General features: G+C 56.8%; 2 protein-coding genes across 7 annotated transcripts; both read right to left on the bottom strand.

The window, feature by feature from the left end:
- Window positions 1-1,166: 1,166 nt before the first annotated feature.
- On the bottom strand, window positions 1,167-2,505 carry LOC147649213 (uncharacterized; the record flags this gene model as incomplete). The annotated part of the gene is made up of 1 exon (XM_086864051.1): window positions 1,167-2,505. A coding segment is annotated over one exon (1,233 nt), but the record flags the coding sequence as incomplete, so codon positions are not given.
- Window positions 2,506-5,175: 2,670 nt separating this feature from the next.
- Window positions 5,176-16,778, bottom strand: NFE2L1 (NFE2 like bZIP transcription factor 1). Of its 6 annotated transcripts, none has more exons than XM_086864040.1 (7): window positions 16,692-16,778; window positions 15,772-15,996; window positions 13,951-14,444; window positions 9,304-9,519; window positions 8,769-8,858; window positions 7,977-8,138; window positions 5,176-7,889 (listed from the first exon to the last, which is right to left on the bottom strand). In XM_086864040.1, exons 3-7 carry the CDS (start codon window positions 14,440-14,442, stop codon window positions 6,558-6,560), a joined length of 2,292 nt encoding a protein of 763 aa, XP_086720166.1. In that variant the 5' UTR covers window positions 14,443-14,444; window positions 15,772-15,996; window positions 16,692-16,778; the 3' UTR covers window positions 5,176-6,557. The 6 variants fall into 6 exon arrangements, with proteins under 6 accessions (XP_086720166.1, XP_086720168.1, XP_086720167.1 ...); XM_086864042.1 differs by having other exon boundaries at window positions 16,662-16,749; XM_086864041.1 differs by lacking the exon at window positions 16,692-16,778 and adding an exon at window positions 16,124-16,554.
- Between the last annotated feature and the right edge of the window lie 3,017 nt (window positions 16,779-19,795).

Raw genomic sequence — 19,795 nt, 5'->3', positions numbered from 1 at the left:
GATTTTTGGGGGCTTTTTTTGGTTTGGTTAGGTTTTTTTTTTAAATAACCTGAATTCGGGGAATTTTTCTAAAAAAAAAAAAAGAAAAAATACAAAAAGCCTGAATTCAGGATAAAAACTCCAATGGATTTAAAAAAAAAAAAGGGAGAAAAGGAGAAAATCCCAGAGCCACTGAAACTGTGAATGTCCGGAATCTCCGCAGCTGATCCTCGAGCGATTTTTAGGGGGAATTTTTGGGGGGTGGAAAAAAGGGGGAGGGGATTTTTGGGGGGGGGTGGGAGGGAAAGGGGGAGGAACTTTGTGCAAACTCAACTTTGTGATTCTGTACGATCCTGCAGCAGAACACCTGCACGGGGAGGGGGGGGATGGGTGGGTTTTAACCCTTTCATTGCCTTTTCCACCCTTTTTTTTTTTTCCGTTCAAAGGTGCTATTTCTCCAAATTTTTTGGGGAGGGGGGAGGGGAAAAAAATTCCCAAAAAATTCCCAAAAAAAAAAAAAAAAAAAATCCTGAATTTCTGACCGTTCCTTTTCCCACCCTGGGATTTTTCCTGCCCAGCCAGCAGGGAGGGGAACGTGGGAGGGAAAAGAAGCCACAGCAGCACAAGGAGAAATCCAATCAATCCCAACTCCTCCCCAGAGCGAGGTCGGGATTCGCTTTCCCAAAACCTTTCGGGAAGAGGGGGGGAGTTTTGATTTTTGAAATCAGATTTATTTCCCAAATCCTGAACTATTTAAGTGACTCCAGGGGGGTGGGATCTTGACGTGCATTGTACAAACCTTTTTTTATGAGCATGTGTTTGGGTTCCTGTGCTAAAAATCCGTGTGCAAATGTAAAAATTCGTGTTTGGATTTTAACTTCACACACCGAGCTCTGTCCGGTTTTTATTTTGGGGTTTTGATTTTTGGGGGTTTTTTCCTGGTTTTGATTTTTTTTTTTTTTTTTTTTTGGTTTTTTTTTTGGTCTCAATAAAATTTTAGATTTATAATCCTGATTTTTTAAAAAAAAAAATTTTTTTTTTAATCCTTTTTTTAATCTTTCCCTTCCTCCCTTTTCCTCCAGTGCTGATTCACCAGGTAGAGCAGGACACGGAGGGAAGGTGAGCCCTGAGCTGGGCGAGAGCTTTGGAGAAAGGTCTGGAGAAGGTTCCGGAGCGGGTTCTCGAGCAGGTTCCAGAGGTTCTGGAGAAGGTTCCGGAGCGGTTCTAGATCGGGTTCTGGATCGGTTCTAGAGCGGGTTCCCGAGTGGTTCTAGATCTGTTCTAGAGCAGGTTCTAGATCGGTTCTAGAGCGGGTTCCGGATCAAGTTCTCGAGCAGGTTCCGGAGCAGGGTCTGGAGAAGGTTCTGGAGCGGGTTCTCGAGAAGGTTCTTGCTTTGGAGAAGGTTCTGGAGAAGGTTCCGACTCTGGAGAGGGTTCCGACTCTGGAGAAGGTTCTGGGGAAGGTTCCAACTCTGGAGAAGGTTCTTGCTTTGGAGAGGGTTCTTGCTTTGAAGAAGCTTCTGGGGAAGGTTCTGACTCTGGAGAAGGTTCTGGCTTTGGAGAAGGTTCTGGGGAAGGTTCTGACTCTGGAGAAGGTTCTGACTTTGGAGAGGGTTCTTGCTTTGAAGAAGCTTCTGGGGAAGGTTCTGACTCTGGAGAAGGTTCTGGCTTTGGAGAAGGTTCTTGCTTTAGAACAGGTTCTGGAGAAGGTTCCGGCTCTGGAGCAGGTTCTGGAGAATGTTCCAGAGCAGGGTCTGGAGATGGTTCTTGCTTTGGAGCAGGACCTGGAGAAGGTTCTGGCTCTGGAGAAGGTTCCAGAGCAGGCTCTGGGTTTCTTTTGGCCTCCAGCCGGGCCGGGAGCCTGAGGCACTGCAGCTCCGTCAGTGAGCGGGGCCACCTCGGCCTGGAGGAGCAGCAGCAGGAGGAGGAGGAAGGCTCCTGGTGGAGGAGAGCGGTTCTTGGATGAGGATGGTGGCTCCCGGAGGAGGCGGAAGGTTCTTTGAGGAGGGTTCCTGGAGGAGGAAGAGGAGGAGGAAAGCTCCTGGAGGAAGATGATGGCTCCAGGAGGAAGAGGATGGAGGACTGAGCTTCCTCAGAGTCCACAGGCCCCAGGCTCAGGTGGATTTGGGCACAGGGAAGGAGCAGAGAGAGATCCTGGGAAGAGCAGAGATCCCAGGGGGAGCAGAGATCCCTGCAGTGGATCCCGGGAAGAGCAGCTGATCCCTGCAGTGGATCCCAGGAAGAGCAGAGATCCCTGCAGTGGATCCCAGGAAGAGCAGAGATCCCTGCAGTGGATCCCGGGAAGAGCAGCAGATCCCTGCAGTGGATCCCAGGAAGAGCAGAGATCCCTGCAGTGGATCCCGGGAAGAGCAACAGATCCCTGCAGTGGATCCCTTCCCCACGAGCTCCCTGCACGGTCCCAGGGAATCCTTGTGGGATTTTCTCCCATCCCAAGCCAGGCCCTAAGGAATGTCTGGAGTCATCACCCAGGAGGAGAGCAGGAAACACCTTGGATCCCGTGTGGATTTATTGTGGATCCAGTGTGGATCTAATGCAGATCCTGTGTGGATCTAATGTGGATCCAGTGCAGATTCATTGTGGATTTATTGCAGACCCAGTGTGGATTCATTGTGCATCCGGTGTGGATTTATTGTGGATCCAGTATGGATTCATTGTGGATCCGGTGTGGATTCATTGTGGATCCGGTGTGGATTTATTGTGGATCCAGTATGGATTCATTGTGGATCCAGTGTGGATTTATTGTGGATCCAGTGTGGATTCATTGTGGATCCGGTGTGGATTTATTGTGGATCCAGTATGGATTCATTGTGGATCCGGTGTGGATTCATTGTGGATCCAGTGTGGATTTATTGTGGATCCGGTGTGGATTCATTGTGGATCCAGTGTGGATTTATTGTGGATCCAGTGTGGATTCATTGTGGATCCGGTGTGGATTTATTGTGGATCCAGTATGGATTCATTGTGGATCCAGTATGGATTCATTGTGGATCCAGTGTGGATTCATTGTGGATCCGGTGTAGATTCATTGTGGATCCGGTGTGGATTCATTCCGGATCCAACTCCCCACATCCCCTTGGCTGAGCTCGGATCCGGATCCGGGAATGAGAAGGGATTTGTGCCCCGGGAGCGCCGGGGCCGGGCTGGGATTTGGGTTGGATTTTCCGGCTGGGGGAGGCGGGGCTGGAATCCCTGGAGAAAGGACAAAGCCATGGAAATAAGCAGGACGGGATCCACCAGATCCCATCCCGGCCTCCCCTGCCATTCCAGTTTGCCATTCCCGATCATCCAGGGACCCCCGGACGGGCTCAGAGCTCCTTTCCCGGGAAAATCCGGGTGGGATTTGGGCGCTGGAAACGCTCCAAGGATGTGGTGACGGATTTATCCCGCGGGGATGGGGCAGGATTTGGGATGTTCCACCCTTGGGACGGAATCGGCTCCGGAGGAAGAGCTGGCCATTCCCAGCAGGAAAACTTCCAGTCAGAATTCCAAAGAGAAGGATCTGGGAGCAGCGCAGGGGGCTCGGCCCTGGGACCCCTCAGGAATTCCCTCAGGAACTCGCTTTTCCTTGGATTTGAGAAGGAAAAAAGCCAGAGCTGGTTGTTCCCATGGAAGAGTTTTTGCTTCTCCTCCTTTTCCTTCTCCTTTTTCTTCTCCTTTCTTCATTTCTCTTTTTCTTCTTCCTTTCTTTCTCTTTTTCCTTCTCCTTTTCCTTCTTCTTTTCTTCTTTTTCTTTTAATTTTCCTTTTTCTTCTTCTTTATCTTTTCCTTTTCCTTCTTTTCTTTTCCTTTTCTCCATTTAATTCTCCTTTTCCTTCTTCTTTTCCCCTTTTCCTTCTCCTTTTCCCCTTTTCCTTCTTCTTTTTCCCTTTTCCTTCTCCTTTTCTCCTCCTCCATGGAACAACTCCCACCCATCCAAGCTGGATCTGGAGCCTCCAAAAACCCCTCAATTCCCACAATTTCACTCCAAACCCCCCTGGAATCCCGAATAAAAGCGCCGGGAGCCGAGGCTGGTACAGTGAATAAGCCGTTTTTTATTTTCTGTCCTGTGCTCACAACAATCTCTCTTCTCTCCCTGACAGGTCACAGATCATTCCAAAAAAAAAAAAAAAAAAACAACCCAAAACAAAAGAAGTTTCTAAGAGGAAACAAACAAAAAAGAAAATAATTTAATAAAACACACGCACAGGGCTCTCTCTCCATTCCAACCTCCCCAAATCCCAACTTGTGCTTCATTCCCGGGAAGCTGGAGGGGGGGGGGGGGGTCCCATCCAGCCAATCCCAGCTCCAAACATTCCCCAAAAACAGAAACCAAACCTGGAAACCATTCCCACAAACCCACACGCGTCTTGCCAAGAGGGCTTTTCCCTGCTGCTGCTCCGGGTGGAACGACCACCCTGGAATCCTCCAGGGATCCCCGGAATCCTCGGATCCCTGGAATCCTCCTGGGACCCCCGGAATCCTCCTGGGACCCCCGGAATCCTCCTGGGACCCCTGGAATCCTCCTGGGACCCTTGGAATCCTCCTGGAATCCTCTTCAGATCCCTGGAATCCCCCTCGGATCCCCGGAATCCTCCTGGAATCCCTGGAATCCTCTTTGAATCCCTGGAATCCTTTTCGGATCCCTGGAATCCTCTTCGGATCCCTGGAATCCCCCTCGGATCCCTGGAATCCTCTTTGGATCCCTGGAATCCTCTCTGGATCCCCGGAATCCCCCTCAGATCCCGTGCACAGGACCGGCTCGGAAAAGCCGTTCTTTATTTTTAATTTCTTTTTTAAGCTTTTTTTTTTTCTCTTTTTTTTTTTTCCTGCTTTTTTTTTTTTTTGTATTTTTTTTTTTTAAATTCTATTTTATTTTTTTTTTCTCTTTTTTTTTTTTTTTTTTTTTCTTTCGTTTTTATTTTAATTTTTATTTTTCTCTGGTTGCTGGTAAAGTCCGAACGCTCCCAGCTGTGCTATATGGAACTCCAGCTCTAGGATGATCTCCGAGGTGTGGAGACCTGAACAGTGATCAAGGCACTACCCCCACCCCCCTCCTGAAGAATCAAAAAACAAAAACAGCAATTCAGACCAACACCTCAGGGGACAGAAGAGAATCCTATAATGTGATCACACGGTTACACGGAATCTTTATGGCAAAGAGAACATTGAGCAGCTTTCAACCTTTGGGCTTCTCCCTTTTTCTTTTTTTTTTTTTTGGTGTTTTTCTTTTTAAAGGTATTTTTTTTAGGGGTTTTTTTAGGTTTTTTTAGGAGTTTTTTTAGGGGTTTTTTAGGGGTTTTTAGGGGTTTTTTTAAGGTATTTTTTAGGGGTTTTTTTAGGTTTTATGGGGGTTTTTTGGGGGTTTTTTTTAGGTTTTATGGGGTTTTTTGGGTTTTTTTTTTTACTTAACACAAGCACTTCTAGACCCTAAAAGGCAGTGAAGGGCAAAAATAAAATAAAATCGAGGTTGAAATCGATTTTCCCCCCCCGCCATGAAATGATGGGATGGGGACGCTCGAGGTGACACCGCGAGGTCGCCGCCCTTCCCGACCCCAAATTCCTCCCCGAATTCCCAGGAAATTGAGCTTTTCCCGGGGGATCCTTGAGAATCCCGCTTTTCCCAAAGCTCCGTGGATTTCCCTGCTCGTTGTCCTTTCTTTTTTAATTTTTTTAAAATTTTTTAAATTTTCCTTTCCGGGATGGTTTTGTCGCCTTTTTTTCCTCCCCATCCGAGGTTTGAGTTTCCTCGGGCGGGAAGGGGTTAATGAAAGTTGCTTTTTTTTTGTGTCTCTTCACTTTTTTTTTGTGTCTTTCCACTTTTTTTTTTGTGTCTCTTCACTTTTTTTTTGTGTCTTTCCATTTTTTTTTGTATCTTTCCACTTTTTTTTTGTGTCTCTCCACGTGTGCCCTGCTGTGATCTCGGGTGCTCGAGGAAGGAGAAATCCGGAATCTCTCGACGGCGCCAAAAACGGGGTCGGGATAAAAGGAAAAAAAAAAAAAAAACCAAAAATAAAAAATAATAAAAAGGGGAAAAAAAAATAAAAACAGAACCAAAAAAGAACCAGGAAAAAAAAAAGGAAAAAAATAAAATAAAAACCAACTACCTGAAATCACAGAACTTTGGAAGTTCAGAAAAACGTCTCTCCTATAACTCGAAGTCCCTTCGCTTAAATCTCTTTTTTTGTTGTTGTTGTTTTCTCGGGATTTTTTTTTTTGTGGGGTTTTTTTTGTTTTTTTTTTTTTCTCTTATTTAAAGCCAGTTCCTAACAGTAGTTTGTTATTTTTTTTTTTTTTTTCTTTTTGTTTTATCCACCTCGTGCCAACCTCCCCAGCAGCGATGCCAGCTCGTCCCTGCTCTCCCAGCACCTCGGGGCTGGGCGGTGGCAGCTGGGCTCGGAGGGGGGCGAAGGCTCCGTCCCCCCCTTTATTTTTATTTTCGGGACGGCCGCTCCCGCAGAGTCCCCGGCGGCGGCGGCGCCGCTTCGAGAAGACAGAATCGGATAAGAAGGCATCAAAGTTCCCTCCGCAAGCGCTTCCAGGCTCGGCCCTCATCCCAGCTCTCCCTTCCGCCGCCGCCTTCACTTCCTCCTGTCCTTCTGCTTGCGCTCCTGGCGCCGCGGCTGCGGCTCGGCGGGCGCGGGCGCGCGGGGGATCAGCAGCACGCTGCCGTCGCTGCCGTACTGCAGCGCGTAGCGGCTCGGCGAGTAGGGCCGGCCCTGCTCGTCCCGCAGCCGCCCGAACACCTCCTGGTACAGGCTCTGCACCTTCTGCTTCATCTGCCGGATGGATTTCAGGAATTCCACCTTCTCCCTGAGCAGTTTGGATTTGTCGCGTTGCAGCTCCTCCACGTCGCGCTCCAGGTTGAGGATGGTGTCCAGCTTCCTCTTGCGGCAGTTCTGCGCTGCCATCTTGTTCTTGCCGCGCCGGCGGATGTCGCGGATGAGGCTGAGCTGCGCCTCACTCAGCTGGTACTTGGAGAGGAGCTCGTTGAACTCCTCCACGGGCAGGTTGATGATCTTGTCGTTGGTGAAGGGGATCTTCATGGCCCTGGCGCGGTGCTCGTCGCGGCTCAGCTGCTTGTCCAGCAGCTCCGAGGGTTTCTCCTTGCCGCTCTTCTTGCCGGCGCCGGGCGCTTTGGGCTCCTCGGGGTCCAGGGCGGCCGGGGCCATGTTGTAGGTGTGGTTGTGGCCGACGTGCTCCAGGTAAGGCAGGTAATGGAGCTGCGCCGGGTCCTGGTAGCTCATGCGGCAGAACTTGCTGTACTCTGGCTGGTAGCCAACCGCCCCTTCCGCTTCCTCAAAGTCCACGTTCTCCGAGTCCGAGCTGTAGCCCACGGCCCCTTCCTCGGAAAACGAGGAGGAGGAAGAGGACGAAGAGGACGAGGACGATGAGGACGAGGCTTCGGAGCTGCTCAGGGACGCGGGGCTGTGGCCGGAATCCAGGGAAAGACCTGAGTCGGAATCAAACTCCTCTTCCAGCTGCGAGGCCTGCACGGGGTTGAAGCCCTCCTCGATGGCCAAGTCCATCAGGCTGATCTCATCCAGCATGGCCTCGTCCAGGAGCCCTCCCAGGGGGTCGGGCAGCTCGGGCCCGGCCGTCTCGTTGCCCGTGCCGTTCATCTGGGGCGGGAAGAAGATCCCGCTCAGGTTGGTGGAGCCGAAGGTGCTGTTGAGGCCGGTGGAGTTGTCGGGCGCCAGCTGCAGCAGGGCCGAGCCGCCCGCCATGGAGGGGCTCTCCATGTCCGAGCTGAAGAGGGAGAAGTCCTGGGAGCAGCCCCCCAGCGAGGCCTGATGCAGGCTGACGTTCTGGTTGATGGGCGTGCCGGGGGCCAGGCTGTAGTTGGACGCCAGCAGGTCGCCGCCGGTGCCGCCGTAGAGGCTCTCGGCGCCGGTGCCGTTCACCTCCATGGCCTGCAAGAGACGCGGGCACAGCTCGCCGGGAGAGCGCCGGGAGCCGCCCGGCGGCACCGAGCCCTTCCCGCCCCTCCCGGAGCTCACCTGCATCTCCATGATGGACATCAGGTCCTGCCACTGCTGCTCCAGGTCGAAGGGGGACTCGGTCTCGGCCAGGAGAGGGGACAGCAGGCTGGGGGGGCCGCCCGGAGCCCGGCTCTGCCCCGGCACGGCCTCGCTCAGGGCGGAGACATCCGCAGCTGGGAACTGAGCACGCCAGGGAATCAGGGCTGGCAGCTCGGGAACGCGCTGGGATTCACTGGGGAGGCTCAGGGATGTTCTGGGATGTTCTGGGATGCTCAGGGATGGATGCTCAGGAACATTCAGGGATGCTCAGGGACACTTAGGGATTCACTGGGGAGCCTCAGGGATGTTCTGGGATGCTCAGGGATGGATGCTCAGGAATTCTCAAGGATTCTCAGGGATGCTCAGGGACATTCAGGGATGCTCAGGGACACTTGGGGACACTCAGGGATGGACACTCAGAGATGCACAGGGACATTCAGGGATGCTCAGGGATGGACACTCAGAGATGCACAGGGACATTCAGGAACGTTCAGGGATGTTCACGGATGCTCAGGAACGCTCAAGGATTCTCAGGGATGCAGCCACCCCCCAGCCCAGCGCCCTTCCCACCCGCTTTGCCGAGAACTAACGAGGAGCAGAGCCAGGAGGCTTTAATTAATCGCAGCCGCCCCTCCCCGGGCGGTTTCTCAGGATGCCTGGAGCCTCCCGGAGCAGCCAAACCCAATTTGCTGCCGTGGGAGAAGCACGGGAGGCACCGAAACGCCGGCGAGCGAGGCAGGGGGAGCCTCGGGATGCACCCCTGGGGCTCACCTCGGAATTGTCCCCGAAAGGGAAGGTGGCCTCCAGCAGCCTAAGGCACTCCTCCAGGGACAGCGCTGTCTGATCCTCCGCACCGGGCACCTGCGGGGACAGGAAAGGCACGGGATGGGAACGGGAGCCGCGGGCTTTGGGAGGTGCTGCTGAGGAATCAGCTCCCTTCCAGCAGGGCTCGAGCACAGCGCATCCAAAAAAGAGCCAGAGCCCCACCCAGTGCTCCTTCGCTGGCTCCATCCTCCCGCTCCGGGCGACGGGAAAGCGCCAACGCCGCCGCTCCCGGCCAGCCTCCTGTCCCCTCCTGTCCCCTCCTGTCCCCTCCGGCCACGCAGGCCAGGGGAACTCTGCGGCTGCCACGGGGACACGGCTGGCCCTGCCCAAATCCTGCTGCCCACCTGGGCAAACCCTGCTGCTGCTGCTGCTGCTGCTGCTGCTGCTGCTGCTGCTGCTGGAACAGCCCCCGCACAGGCACCGGCACAGCCGGAGGGCCCCGGGAGCGCAGCCCCCAGCCCGGCCGGCCCAGGGGTGTTACCTGCGCAGGGAAACTCTCCCCGGTCTCTCCATCAACTAGCGGGATTCTATCCAAGACCTCATTCCCTGCACTCCTCCAGCTGTCCCCGCGCTCCCTCCCATCGCTCAGCTCTTTGTCCACTTCGCTCTCTTTCTGACGGTGGCTGTAGTCAAAAATCTCTCGCCCAGCGCCGAGATCAATATCCTGTCTCCACAGGATGTCAATCAAATCGATGTCCTGTAAGACAGACCACATTTCCTTCAGCCGCCCGGCCTGCCGGGCGTGGGGGGGGGGGGGTCCCCACCCAGCGGCCCCTCCCCAGGGACCCCCCGCCCGGCCCGCAGCCCACCCGCCGGGCCCCCCTCCGCCTCCGCCGCTGCCGGGGCTCCGGAGCCCCGCGGGCCGGCCGGGAGCGGCTCTGCGGGCTCCGCATGGCCGGCGCTGCCCTGCCCGCCGCCCATGGCCGCCCGCCCGCGGCCGGGGGAGGCGGCGGGGGCCGCCCGGGCCCGCGGCGCGGCGGTGGCTGCGCCGTGCCCGCCTTGCATCAGCCCGTGGTGCCATCCCGGCCATTTGCATAAGGGGTGGGGTGGCAGGAAAATCCCCGCATTCCCACCCACCTGATGCAACTTGAGCCGCCGCCGCTCCGCCGGGCCCCCTGCCCGCTCCCCGCCGCCACCGGGCTGCCCGCAGCACCCCCTGCCCGCCCGCCTCCCGCAGCCCCCCCGCTCCTCGGGGCGGCCCCGGTACCTTTCTCATGTCCCCAGCTGCCGCCCGGGCCGCGGCGCACGCCGATCATGGTCCCCGGGGGAGGAAGAGGAGGAGGAGGAGGAGGAGGCGGCGGCGGGGCGGGCTGGCCGGGGCGCGGCGCCGCGCACGCATCGCCGGCCGGGGCGGCGGCGGCAGCGGCGGGGGGAGCCGCGCTCCGCTCCGCCCCACCGGCCACAGGTGCCCGCGCGGCCCCGCTGCGGCGGCAGCAGCCGCCCCCGCCCCCGGTGCGGCGGATGCTGCTGTGGCTGCGGCGGCGGCCCCCGGGCGGGCGGCGGGGCCGGGAGGGACCGGGAGGGGCTCGGGAGGGACCGGGAGGGGCTCGGCGGGGCCGCCCCCCCCCATCCAAGCCCTCCCCCCGCCGTTCCCGGCTGCGGCGGCCGCCAAGCCCCGCCCCCTCCGCCAGGCCCCGCCCCCTCCCCGCCGGGATGCGGCGCTCCCGGGCCACGCCCCCTCCGCCGACGGCCCCTCCCCGCCCCGGGCGGTGGCCGCGACCAATCAGCGCCAATGGGGGCCGCCGCCCTGACCAATCAGCGCCGGCGGGGGCCTCCGGCTCAGCCAATTAGCGCCCGCGCGGCGCCCACCGGGCCGCGCCCCCGCCCTGGCGCAGCGGGGCCGCCCCCCCCACCCCCCCCGGCCCCGCCCGCACCGCACCGGGAATGGGGGGGGAGGGGAACACCGGGACCCCCGGCCCGGCAGCGGACACAAGCCGGGGTCACCTTGGCAGCGACCCCCGGGACAGCCCGGCCCGGAGCGCGCGACCCCCCCGGGGGAGCCCCCCCCCACCCCTTCCCCTGCTCGCCCCGGCCCCGGTAACCGCGGCCAAGTGTAAGGAGATCCCCCCGGGCGGGAGCGGGGGGGACGGCGCTGAGCCCCCGCAGCTCATCACATGCCCCACGTATTTTTATCCTCGTGTTGTGGAAACGGCCCCGGGCACGGAGCCTCCGCCGCCCTCCCCACCCCCAATGCTGCAGAGGGAAGCGCCGGGATTTAATCCCAGCTTTGTCTTTAAAATGGGCATTTTTTTATCCGTGGGATAAAAAACAACAAAAATCAAGCGGATTTCATAATTCCCCTGAACTCCCCCACCCCCACCCCACCCAACCCCCCTCCCCGCCCCGCCCCGATCTCCGGGTGCTGCAACGCCCCAAAAAAAAAAAATAAAATAAAATAAAATATTGAAAAATAATTAAAAAAAAAAAAAAATCCCGCACAGCATTCCCGGAGCGAGTTCCAGCTTCCCAAAATTATTTATATCGGCCGTATTCCCCCGGCAAGGTCGCGCCTGGGCAGAGCACAACCCACCGGGAGTCGCAATGTGCCAGGAAAAGTCATGGAAAAATTTCCAAGCCGGGCCCTGGAGCCATCTGCAGCTCCATCCCCACCCGGCCCGGGAGAGCTCACAGCCCTGCGGGACTCCTGGGATGTTATTCCCGCTGGGAAGATTTGCGGCTGTTCTGCGTTTTCCAAAGAATCAGGGTGAAAAAATAAAAAATAAATTAAAAAAAAAAAAATCCCACCTTAAAAAGAATAAAAAAATAAATGCCTAAAATGAAATGTGGGAGCAGCGAGTTGGGGGAGGAGGGAGCCGGGATGGGGTGAGGGAGTGACGTGGGAGCCAGACGGGATTTCCTGGAGCGCCAGCGGCTTCTGCTCCTCCTGCCCGGGGAAAATCATGGAAAACAGAGCCCCCCGAGATCCAGCAGGGATGTGGGAAAAGCCGGGAGCGGCCGCAGATCTCTGCCCTCGCTCATTCCCAGCCCCGGTCCTGCTGGGAAACGGCGGCTCCTGGGTTCTCTCTTCCTGAATCCCCCCAAAATCTCATCCCGGTTTCCCTGCACTGGGAAAGCTCCCCAGAGCCGGGAATCCCAAATCCGGGAGGAGCAGCAGGAGTGACCTTGCACAAGGCAAGGATCCCTCCGATCCCTCGCCATTCCCAAACTGGGAATCGCCTCCCTGGGAATCACCAGGGACCAGCACAAGGTTCGGCCTCTGGCACCTCCAAGGTCGCTGCTGCCATCCCCGAGCGGGATTTTCCCCCTGGAGATCCCTGGAAACCCGCAGGGAAAAGCAGGATGACATTCCCAGTCTCCTCCAGCGCTTCCAGCTCAGGCTCTGCGGCGCTCCCCACACCCATTCCCACACCCCGATCCCTGCTGGCCGTGCCCGGAGCCAGGCAGGGCTTGGGCAGGGCCTGGGCACGGGGATCAGCACTGACAGCCCCATTCCATAACCCTGCAAGGACCTGGGCACATGGAATAACCACTGACACCCCTATTCCATAACCCTGCAAGGACCTGGGCACAGGGATCAGCACTGACAGCCCCACTCCATAACCCTGCAAGGACCTGGGCACAGGGATCAGCACTGACAGCCCCACTCCATAACCCTGCAAGGACCTGGGCACGGGGATCAGCACTGACAGCCCCACTCCATAACCCTGCAAGGACCTGGCCACAGGGATCAGCACTGACAGCCCCACTCCATAACCCTGCAAGGACCTGGGCACAGGGATCAGCACTGACAGCCCCACTCCATAACCCTGCAAGGACCTGGCCACGGGAATCAGCACTGACAGCCCCACTCCATAACCCTGCAAGGACCTGGGCACATGGAATAACCACAGACACCCCCATTCCATAACCCTGCAAGGACCTGGATACAATGATCAGCACTGACACCCCCATTCCATAACCCTGCAAGGACCTGGGCACAGGGATCAGCACTGACACCTCCATTCCATAACCCTGCAAGGACCTGGGCACAGGGATCAGCACTGACACCCCCATTCCATAACCCTGCAAGGACCTGGGCATGGGGATCAGCACTGACACTCCCAATTCCTTGACCCTGGAAGGACCCAAGGCTGGGAATCACCACTGACACTCCTGTTCTACAACCCTGGGAGGACCTGAGGCCGTGGAATCACCACTGACACCCCCATTCCATAACCCTGCAAGGACCTGGACACATGGAATCAGCACTGACAGCCCCAATTCCTTGACCCTGGAAGGACCCAAGGCCCAGGGAAGCCGGGATGTGCAGTAACAAAAAGCTGCCGGGGCCTGGAATTGCATCCCAGCCTTCCCAAAGCTTGTGGCTCAAGCAGGAAAAGCAAAAAAAAGCAAATCCCCTCCCAGCCCAGCTCTGGCCAGACAGCTGGGGAGGAAAACCGAGGGAAGAAATGGATTTTGGGGAGGAAAACTGAGGGAGGAACCAAATTTTGGGGAGGAAAACTGAGGGAGGAACCAAATTTTGGGGAGGAAAACTGAGGGAGGAACCAAATTTTGGGGAGGAAAACTGAGGGAGGAACCAGATTTTGGGGAGGAAAACAGTGAGGAGCCAAATTTTGGGGAATAAAACTGAGCAAGGAACAGGCTCCAGGGCAGGAAAAGTGAGTGAGGAAGTGAATTTTGGGGAGGAAAAGAGCAAGGACCAGGTTCCTGGGCAGGAAAAGTGAGTGAGGAAGTGAATTTTGGGGAGGAAAAGAGCAAGGAACAGGTTCCTAGGCAGGAAAAGTGAGTGAGGAAGTGAATTTTGGGGAGGAAAACTGAACTAGGAATGAGCTCCTGGCCAGGCTCCAGCCCAGCAACCCAACCACCTGCTCCACACCTGGGCCGGGGCTCTTTCCCAACACTCCTGTTTATTTCCTGGCTGGAATGATCGCTTTCCCAATCCTCAGAGTCACGAGGGGCCCCCCCAGCTCCTTCCCCCTCCTTTCACTGCTCCTTTGGAGCAGACAAAAAGGGAAATCACCCCGGAATTACCCCCGGAGCGCTGAGATTCAGGATTGCGACATTCCGAACGCAAAGTTCTGCTCGCCGTGAAGCCAAAAACCACTTAAAACAAAATAAAAAAATAATAAAAAAATTATAGAAAAATTAAAAATGATCTGTTTCCTACCTCTTTGGTGAGATCTCCATTGACAGGCGCAGCCACAGCTCCTAAATCCTCCAGCTCTTCCCCAAAACCCTGCTCAGCTCCGCTCTCCCTCACTCCTCCATCACCTGCTCCGGCATCCTGCAGCCCGCTCCCGGCTCCGGGCTGCCCTCCAGACACGGATCCTTCGGGATCTCTGTGCACCAACCAGGCACTGACCTCGGTGCTGGGCACCTGCAGCCTGTCCAGAGCCCTCACCTGGCTGAGCAGGCGGCGGGCGCTGAAGTAAGAGTCCAGCTGGACGCTTTTGGGGTGGATGCCATATCCGTCCAAGGTGTTGCGCAGGTTGTGGAACTGGGTCTGGGTGTAGGCAGAGCTCTGGCCCAGGATGATCTCCCGCAGGGGAGGGAGTTGGGAATTCAGGTAGGTGTCCACGTCCAGGCGCACGCCGAGGAGGCTGAGCAGGATGGTGAACTGGATCAGGCCTTCCGTGAAGTATTTCTTCAGAGAGAGCATTTCTGGTGGGGAGAGGGGGAGAAAGGAGGAAAATTAGGGGGGAGGTTGGGGGAAAAATGGGGGAAATAGGGGGTTGAGTTTGGGGAATATAAGGGTTGAGGTTGGGGGAAAAAAGGGGGAAATAAGGGTTGAGATTGGGGGAAAATAAGGGTTGAGGTTGGGGGGAAAATAAGGGTGGAGGTTGGGAAAAATTGGGGGAAATAGGGGGTTGAGTTTGGGGAATATAAGGGTTGAGGTTGGGGGAAAAAAGGGGGAAATAAGGGTAGAGGTTGGGGCAAAATAAGGGTTGAGGTAGGGAAAAAAAGAGGAAAATAAGGGTTGAGGTTGGGGAAAAAATGGGCAAAATAAGGGTTGAGATTGGGGGAAAATAAGGGTTGAGGTAGGGAAAAAAAGAGGAAAATAAGGGTTGAGGTTGGGGAAAAAATGGGCGAAATAAGGGTTGAGATTGGGGGAAAATAAGGGTTGAGGTAGGGGAAAATAAGAGGAAAATAAGGGTTGAGGTTGGGGAAAAAATGGAAAAAATAAGGGTGGAAGTTGGGAAAAATTGGGGGAAATAGGGGGTTGAGTTTGGGGAATATAAGGGTTGAGGTTGGGGGAAAAAAGGGGGAAATAAGGGTTGAGGTTGGGGGGAAAAAAGAAATGAAAATAAAGGTTGAGATTGGGGGGAAAAGAGAAGAAAATAAGGGTTGAAGTGGGAAAAAAAAGGGGGAAATAAGGGTCGAGTTTGGGAATGGAAGAAGAATAAGGGTTGAGGTTGGTGGGGGGAAAAAAAAAGGGAAAATAAGGGATGGAGATGGGAAATAAAAGGGGGAAATAAGGGTTGAGAATGGAGAGAAAATAAGAAGGAAAAATAAGGATTGCGGTTGGGAATGGAGAAGAATAAAAAAGAAGAAAAATAAGCGTTGAGGTTGTGAAGAATAAAAGAGAAAAATTAAGGATTGAGATTAGGAATGGAGGAAAGCAAGGATTGAAGTTGGGGGAAAAAAAAAGAGGAGGAAAAATCAGGATTGAGGTTGGGAATGGACAACAAGGAGCTGGCGGTGGTGGAGGAGGGTGAAGCCTCCACACAACAGGTTGGATGGGTTTGGCTTTGCTCTGCCCCACTTTCAAACAGAACCAAAAACCAGGAGAAAACTTTAAAAGAACGCTCAGAAGGTTTTTAGTTCAACAAATCTCGATTTCCCTCCAAAAAATCAGGGAATTGGTGCGTGGAGAACGGGTGAAAATCAAAGTTTAAAGCTGGGAACTCTCCCAGCAGCTCCACCCTCGCCTTCCCTTTTGTTTTTATCCCGCGGACCACGCGGAATTCCAATATTCCATGGGACTTACTGTCCGAAAACTCCACATGCAGCGACCTCCTCTGTCCCCCCGCGGCTGCCCACGCTCCGGGACGGGCTCTGCTCCTTCCAACACCTCCTCCTTCCCTTCTCCGGCTCCTCTTCCTCTCCCTCTTCTGCTCCCGACGCTTTTTGAAGGAGCTTTTTATGAGTCAAAGGTCCCGAGCATGGGAAGGTCCAAAGACTCCTCCGCTCCCGGCTGCGATTTCATCAGCAGCTGAAATGTAACCAGAGAGCAAACACGGTAAAACCGGGGCACCACCCAGCGCCTTCCCCCAGGAAAAAAAAAATAATAAAAAAAAAGGAATTTCTCTGGAATTGCCCATTTTCCTGCGCCCGGTTACCTCCGACAACACTTTCCACGCTGCCCCTGCCCGAGCTATTCTTAGGCTGGTGCGTCAACTTCCCGCTGGCTGAAGGAATCCGGCTCTGTTTTCCCTGCTCGGCGCAGTTTCCAGCCGGGCCAGGGGGTTTTCCATAAAATACCGGGAATGCTCCCGGGCCCGCCCCGCTCCCACCTCCCCCCGGCGCCGCCGGGGCGGCTCCCGCTGTGCGCGGAGAAGCTGCCGAGCCCCTGAGCTGGAGCTTGCGGTTCCCCGAGGAGGTTTGGGGGGGGTCCCCAAAGGAGGTTTGGGGGGGGGTCCCCGATTTTTTTCGGGGGGGGGTCCCCAATGGGGGCCACGTGCGCTCCCCGTTCCCGGGGCCCTTTAAGTCCCCACGTGACCTCACCCCCCCACACACCCAGCCCGCGCGGCCACGTGACCCCGCCCCACCCGCGCGCGCGCTCCCGCGGCCTCGCCGCGTCCCCCTCAGCGCCGCCCGCCCCGCCCCGCGCACGCCGCCGCCGCCACCCCCGCGCCCTCCGCGCGTCAACCCCCGCACCCTCCGCCACGGATCCGCCCCTGCCGGTACCCGCCGGGCTCCGCCGTCGCTCCGGCACCGCCGCCGCCGCCGCCGCCGCCGCTCCCGCTCCCCGCCCCGGCCCAACCGCCCCCCCCCCCGCCCGCCTCGCGCGGCGCCGCCGCCAATCACCGCCCGCCGAGGGGAGGGGGGAGCGAGGCGCGGACCAATGGGAAGCGGGTGGCGGAGAGCTGATCCCACCTCCCCGGCGCCGCTTTGATCGGCAGGCGAAGTGACCAATGGGCGTACGAGAAGGCGCGGGCGGCCCTCGCGCTCGGCGCGGCTGAGCCAATGGGAAATGAGAAGCGGAGGAACGCGGCTCTCACAGCTGTGCGGTTGATTGACAGCACATCGGCCCAATGGCTCGCAAAGCTTTTCCTGAGTGACGGTGCCGTGAACCAATGAAACGACGCGTAGGATCCGCGCGCTTGAGTGGCAGCGGCGCGCACCAATCGCTGCAGGGCGGCGGCACCGCCCCTTCGCTCCGCAGCGGTTGCCACGGCAACGGGCGCCCCGGGCCCTCCGTGGGGTGAGGCCGCCATGGCGGAGCCGCCATCGCCCCGCTGACCCCGCAGCCCCGGGCGGGCTCTGAGGAGGCCACACCGGGCCGGGAAGCGCTTCCGAGGTGCCTCCTCAGCCTTGTTTCCCTCTGGAGTAGCCCGGGGCCCACTCAGGGCCGCCACAGGCCTTGGGGATGGCGATGGTGGGGAACGTCCCCAGTCCCCGCGGGGCCTCTGGGGACACCCGTGAGGGAGACTTGGGGGTGCTGCCCACCCTGAGGGGAAGATCCTGCTCCAGGCCAGGATCTCCCGCTGGATCCGTAGGGAAAGCGGTGGAAAAGCGCTGCTGGCATCAGGCCCCGTCCTTCCCTTTCCCTTCCAGGGTCATCGACCCGTGATCCAGCCTGAAACCCGGTAACCTGATTAAACAGCGGCTGAGCAGGGTTCAGCCATGGTGCAGGTCATTCACCCCTGCCCGCGTGGATCCACACGGGATTCCTGCCCTTCACCCATTCCCGCATGGATCCACACGGGATTCCTGCCCTTCACCCATTCCCACACGGATCCACACGGGATTCCTGCCCTTCACCCATTCCCACATGGATCCACACGGGATTCCTGCCCTTCACCCATTCCCGCATGGATCCACACGGGATTCCTGCCTGTTCTCCCATTCCCGCATGGATCCACACGGGATTCCTGCCCTTCACCCATTCCCACATGGATCCACACGGGATTCCTGCCCTTCACCCATTCCCGCATGGATCCACACGGGATTCCTGCCCTTCACCCATTCCCGCATGGATCCACACGGGATTCCTGCCTGTTCTCCCATTCCCACACGGATCCACACGGGATTCCTGCCTGTTCTCCCATTCCCACATGGATCCACACGGGATTCCTGCCCTTCACCCATTCCCACACGGATCCACACGGGATTCCTGCCTGTTCTCCCATTCCCACATGGATCCACACGGGATTCCTGCCCTTCACCCATTCCCACACAGATCCACACAGGATTCCTGCCCTTCATCCCTTCCCACATGGATCCATGCAGGATTCCTGCCCTTCACCCATTCCCACACGGATCCACACGGGATTCCTGCCTGTTCTCCCATTCCCACACGGATCCACACGGGATTCCTGCCTGTTCCTCCTTCCCACATGGATCCATGCAGGATTCCTGCTGTTCTCCCCTTCCCACACGGATCCACACGGGATTCCTGCCCTTCACCCATTCCCACACGGATCTACACAGGATTCCTGCCCTTCACCCATTCCCACACGGATCCACACGGGATTCCTGCCCATCCCTGCTCCCTGTGGGATTCCTGTCCTTTCTCCCCTTCCCACACGGATCCCTGTGGGATTCCTGCCCATTCACACCTTCTCGCATGGATCCACACGAGATTCCTGCCCTTCCCTGCTCCATGTGGGATTCCTGCCCTTCACCCATTCCCACATGGATCCACACAGGATTCTTGCCCTTCACCCACTCTCACATAGATCCACACGAGATTCCTGCCCATTCACACCTTCTCGAATGGATCCACACGGGATTCCTGCCCATCCCTGCTCCACACAGGATTCCTGCCTGTTCCTCCTTCCTGCATGGATCCACATGGGATTTCTGCTGTTCTCCCCTTCCCAAATTGATCCACACGGGATTCCTGCCCTTCACCCCTTCCCGCATGGATCCAAATGGGATTCCTGCCCATCCCTGCTCCATGTGGGTTTCCTGCCCATTCACCCCTCCCCACATGGATCCATGCAGGATTCCTGCCCATTCATCCCTTCCCACATGGATCCACACAGGATTCCTGCCCTTCACCCCTTCCCACCCGGATTCCTGTGGGATTCCTGCCCACCCCTGCTCCCCATTCCTGCCCCAAATCCGTGCCAGCAGGTGGGAGGTGCGGGCAGCACCACCCAGATCCTGCCATTCCTGCTGCTGCCCTTCCCAGACACCTCTTCCCTGCCCCAGAAACCTGCCGGGACAAACAGCGTGCCACAGACCATGCTTCATCCCAGGGGAAAAACAAACCACGGAAAAACCGGCGTGGGATCGCGCCAGGGCGAGGTCGGGCAGGTTTCCCCAGGGTTTTCCAGGCTCTTTGTGTCCCCCCTCAAAAACCCTGGAGAGATCCAGAGAGGCAGGGATGAGTCCAGGGAGACAAGGGAAGGTGTTTGGGAGGCTGGAAGTGCTCCTGGATCCCGGAGATTTTGGGTCCTGCCCTCCCCAAACTCTCCCTGATTGGATTTGGGGGGTATTTTCCACCTTAAACCCTCCTTGGGTTGGATTTTATTGATGTTTTCCACCCTAAACCCTCCTTGGGTTGGATTTAGGGGGTTTTTTCCACCCTAAATCCCCCTGGGATGGAGATTTGGGGGTTCTTCCACCCTAAACCCATCCTGGGTTGAATTTTGGGGGTGATTTCTACCCTAAACCCATCCTGGGTTGAGTTTTGGGGGTGATTTCCACCCTAAACCCCCCTGGGATGAGGATTTGGGGGTTCTTCCACCCTAAACCCACCCTGGGTTGAATTCTGGGGGTGTTTTCCACCCTAACCCCCCCTGAGATGGAGATTTGGGGGTGATTTCCACCCCCTGGGTTGG

The sequence above is a fragment of the Cyanistes caeruleus genome, chromosome 27 (genome assembly GCF_971803275.1).
Source record: "Cyanistes caeruleus chromosome 27, bCyaCae1.hap1.1, whole genome shotgun sequence".
NCBI classification, from domain to species: Eukaryota; Metazoa; Chordata; class Aves; order Passeriformes; family Paridae; genus Cyanistes; species Cyanistes caeruleus.
Note: the sequence above shows the minus strand (reverse complement) of the source record. Positions and strands in the feature narration are given on the sequence as shown.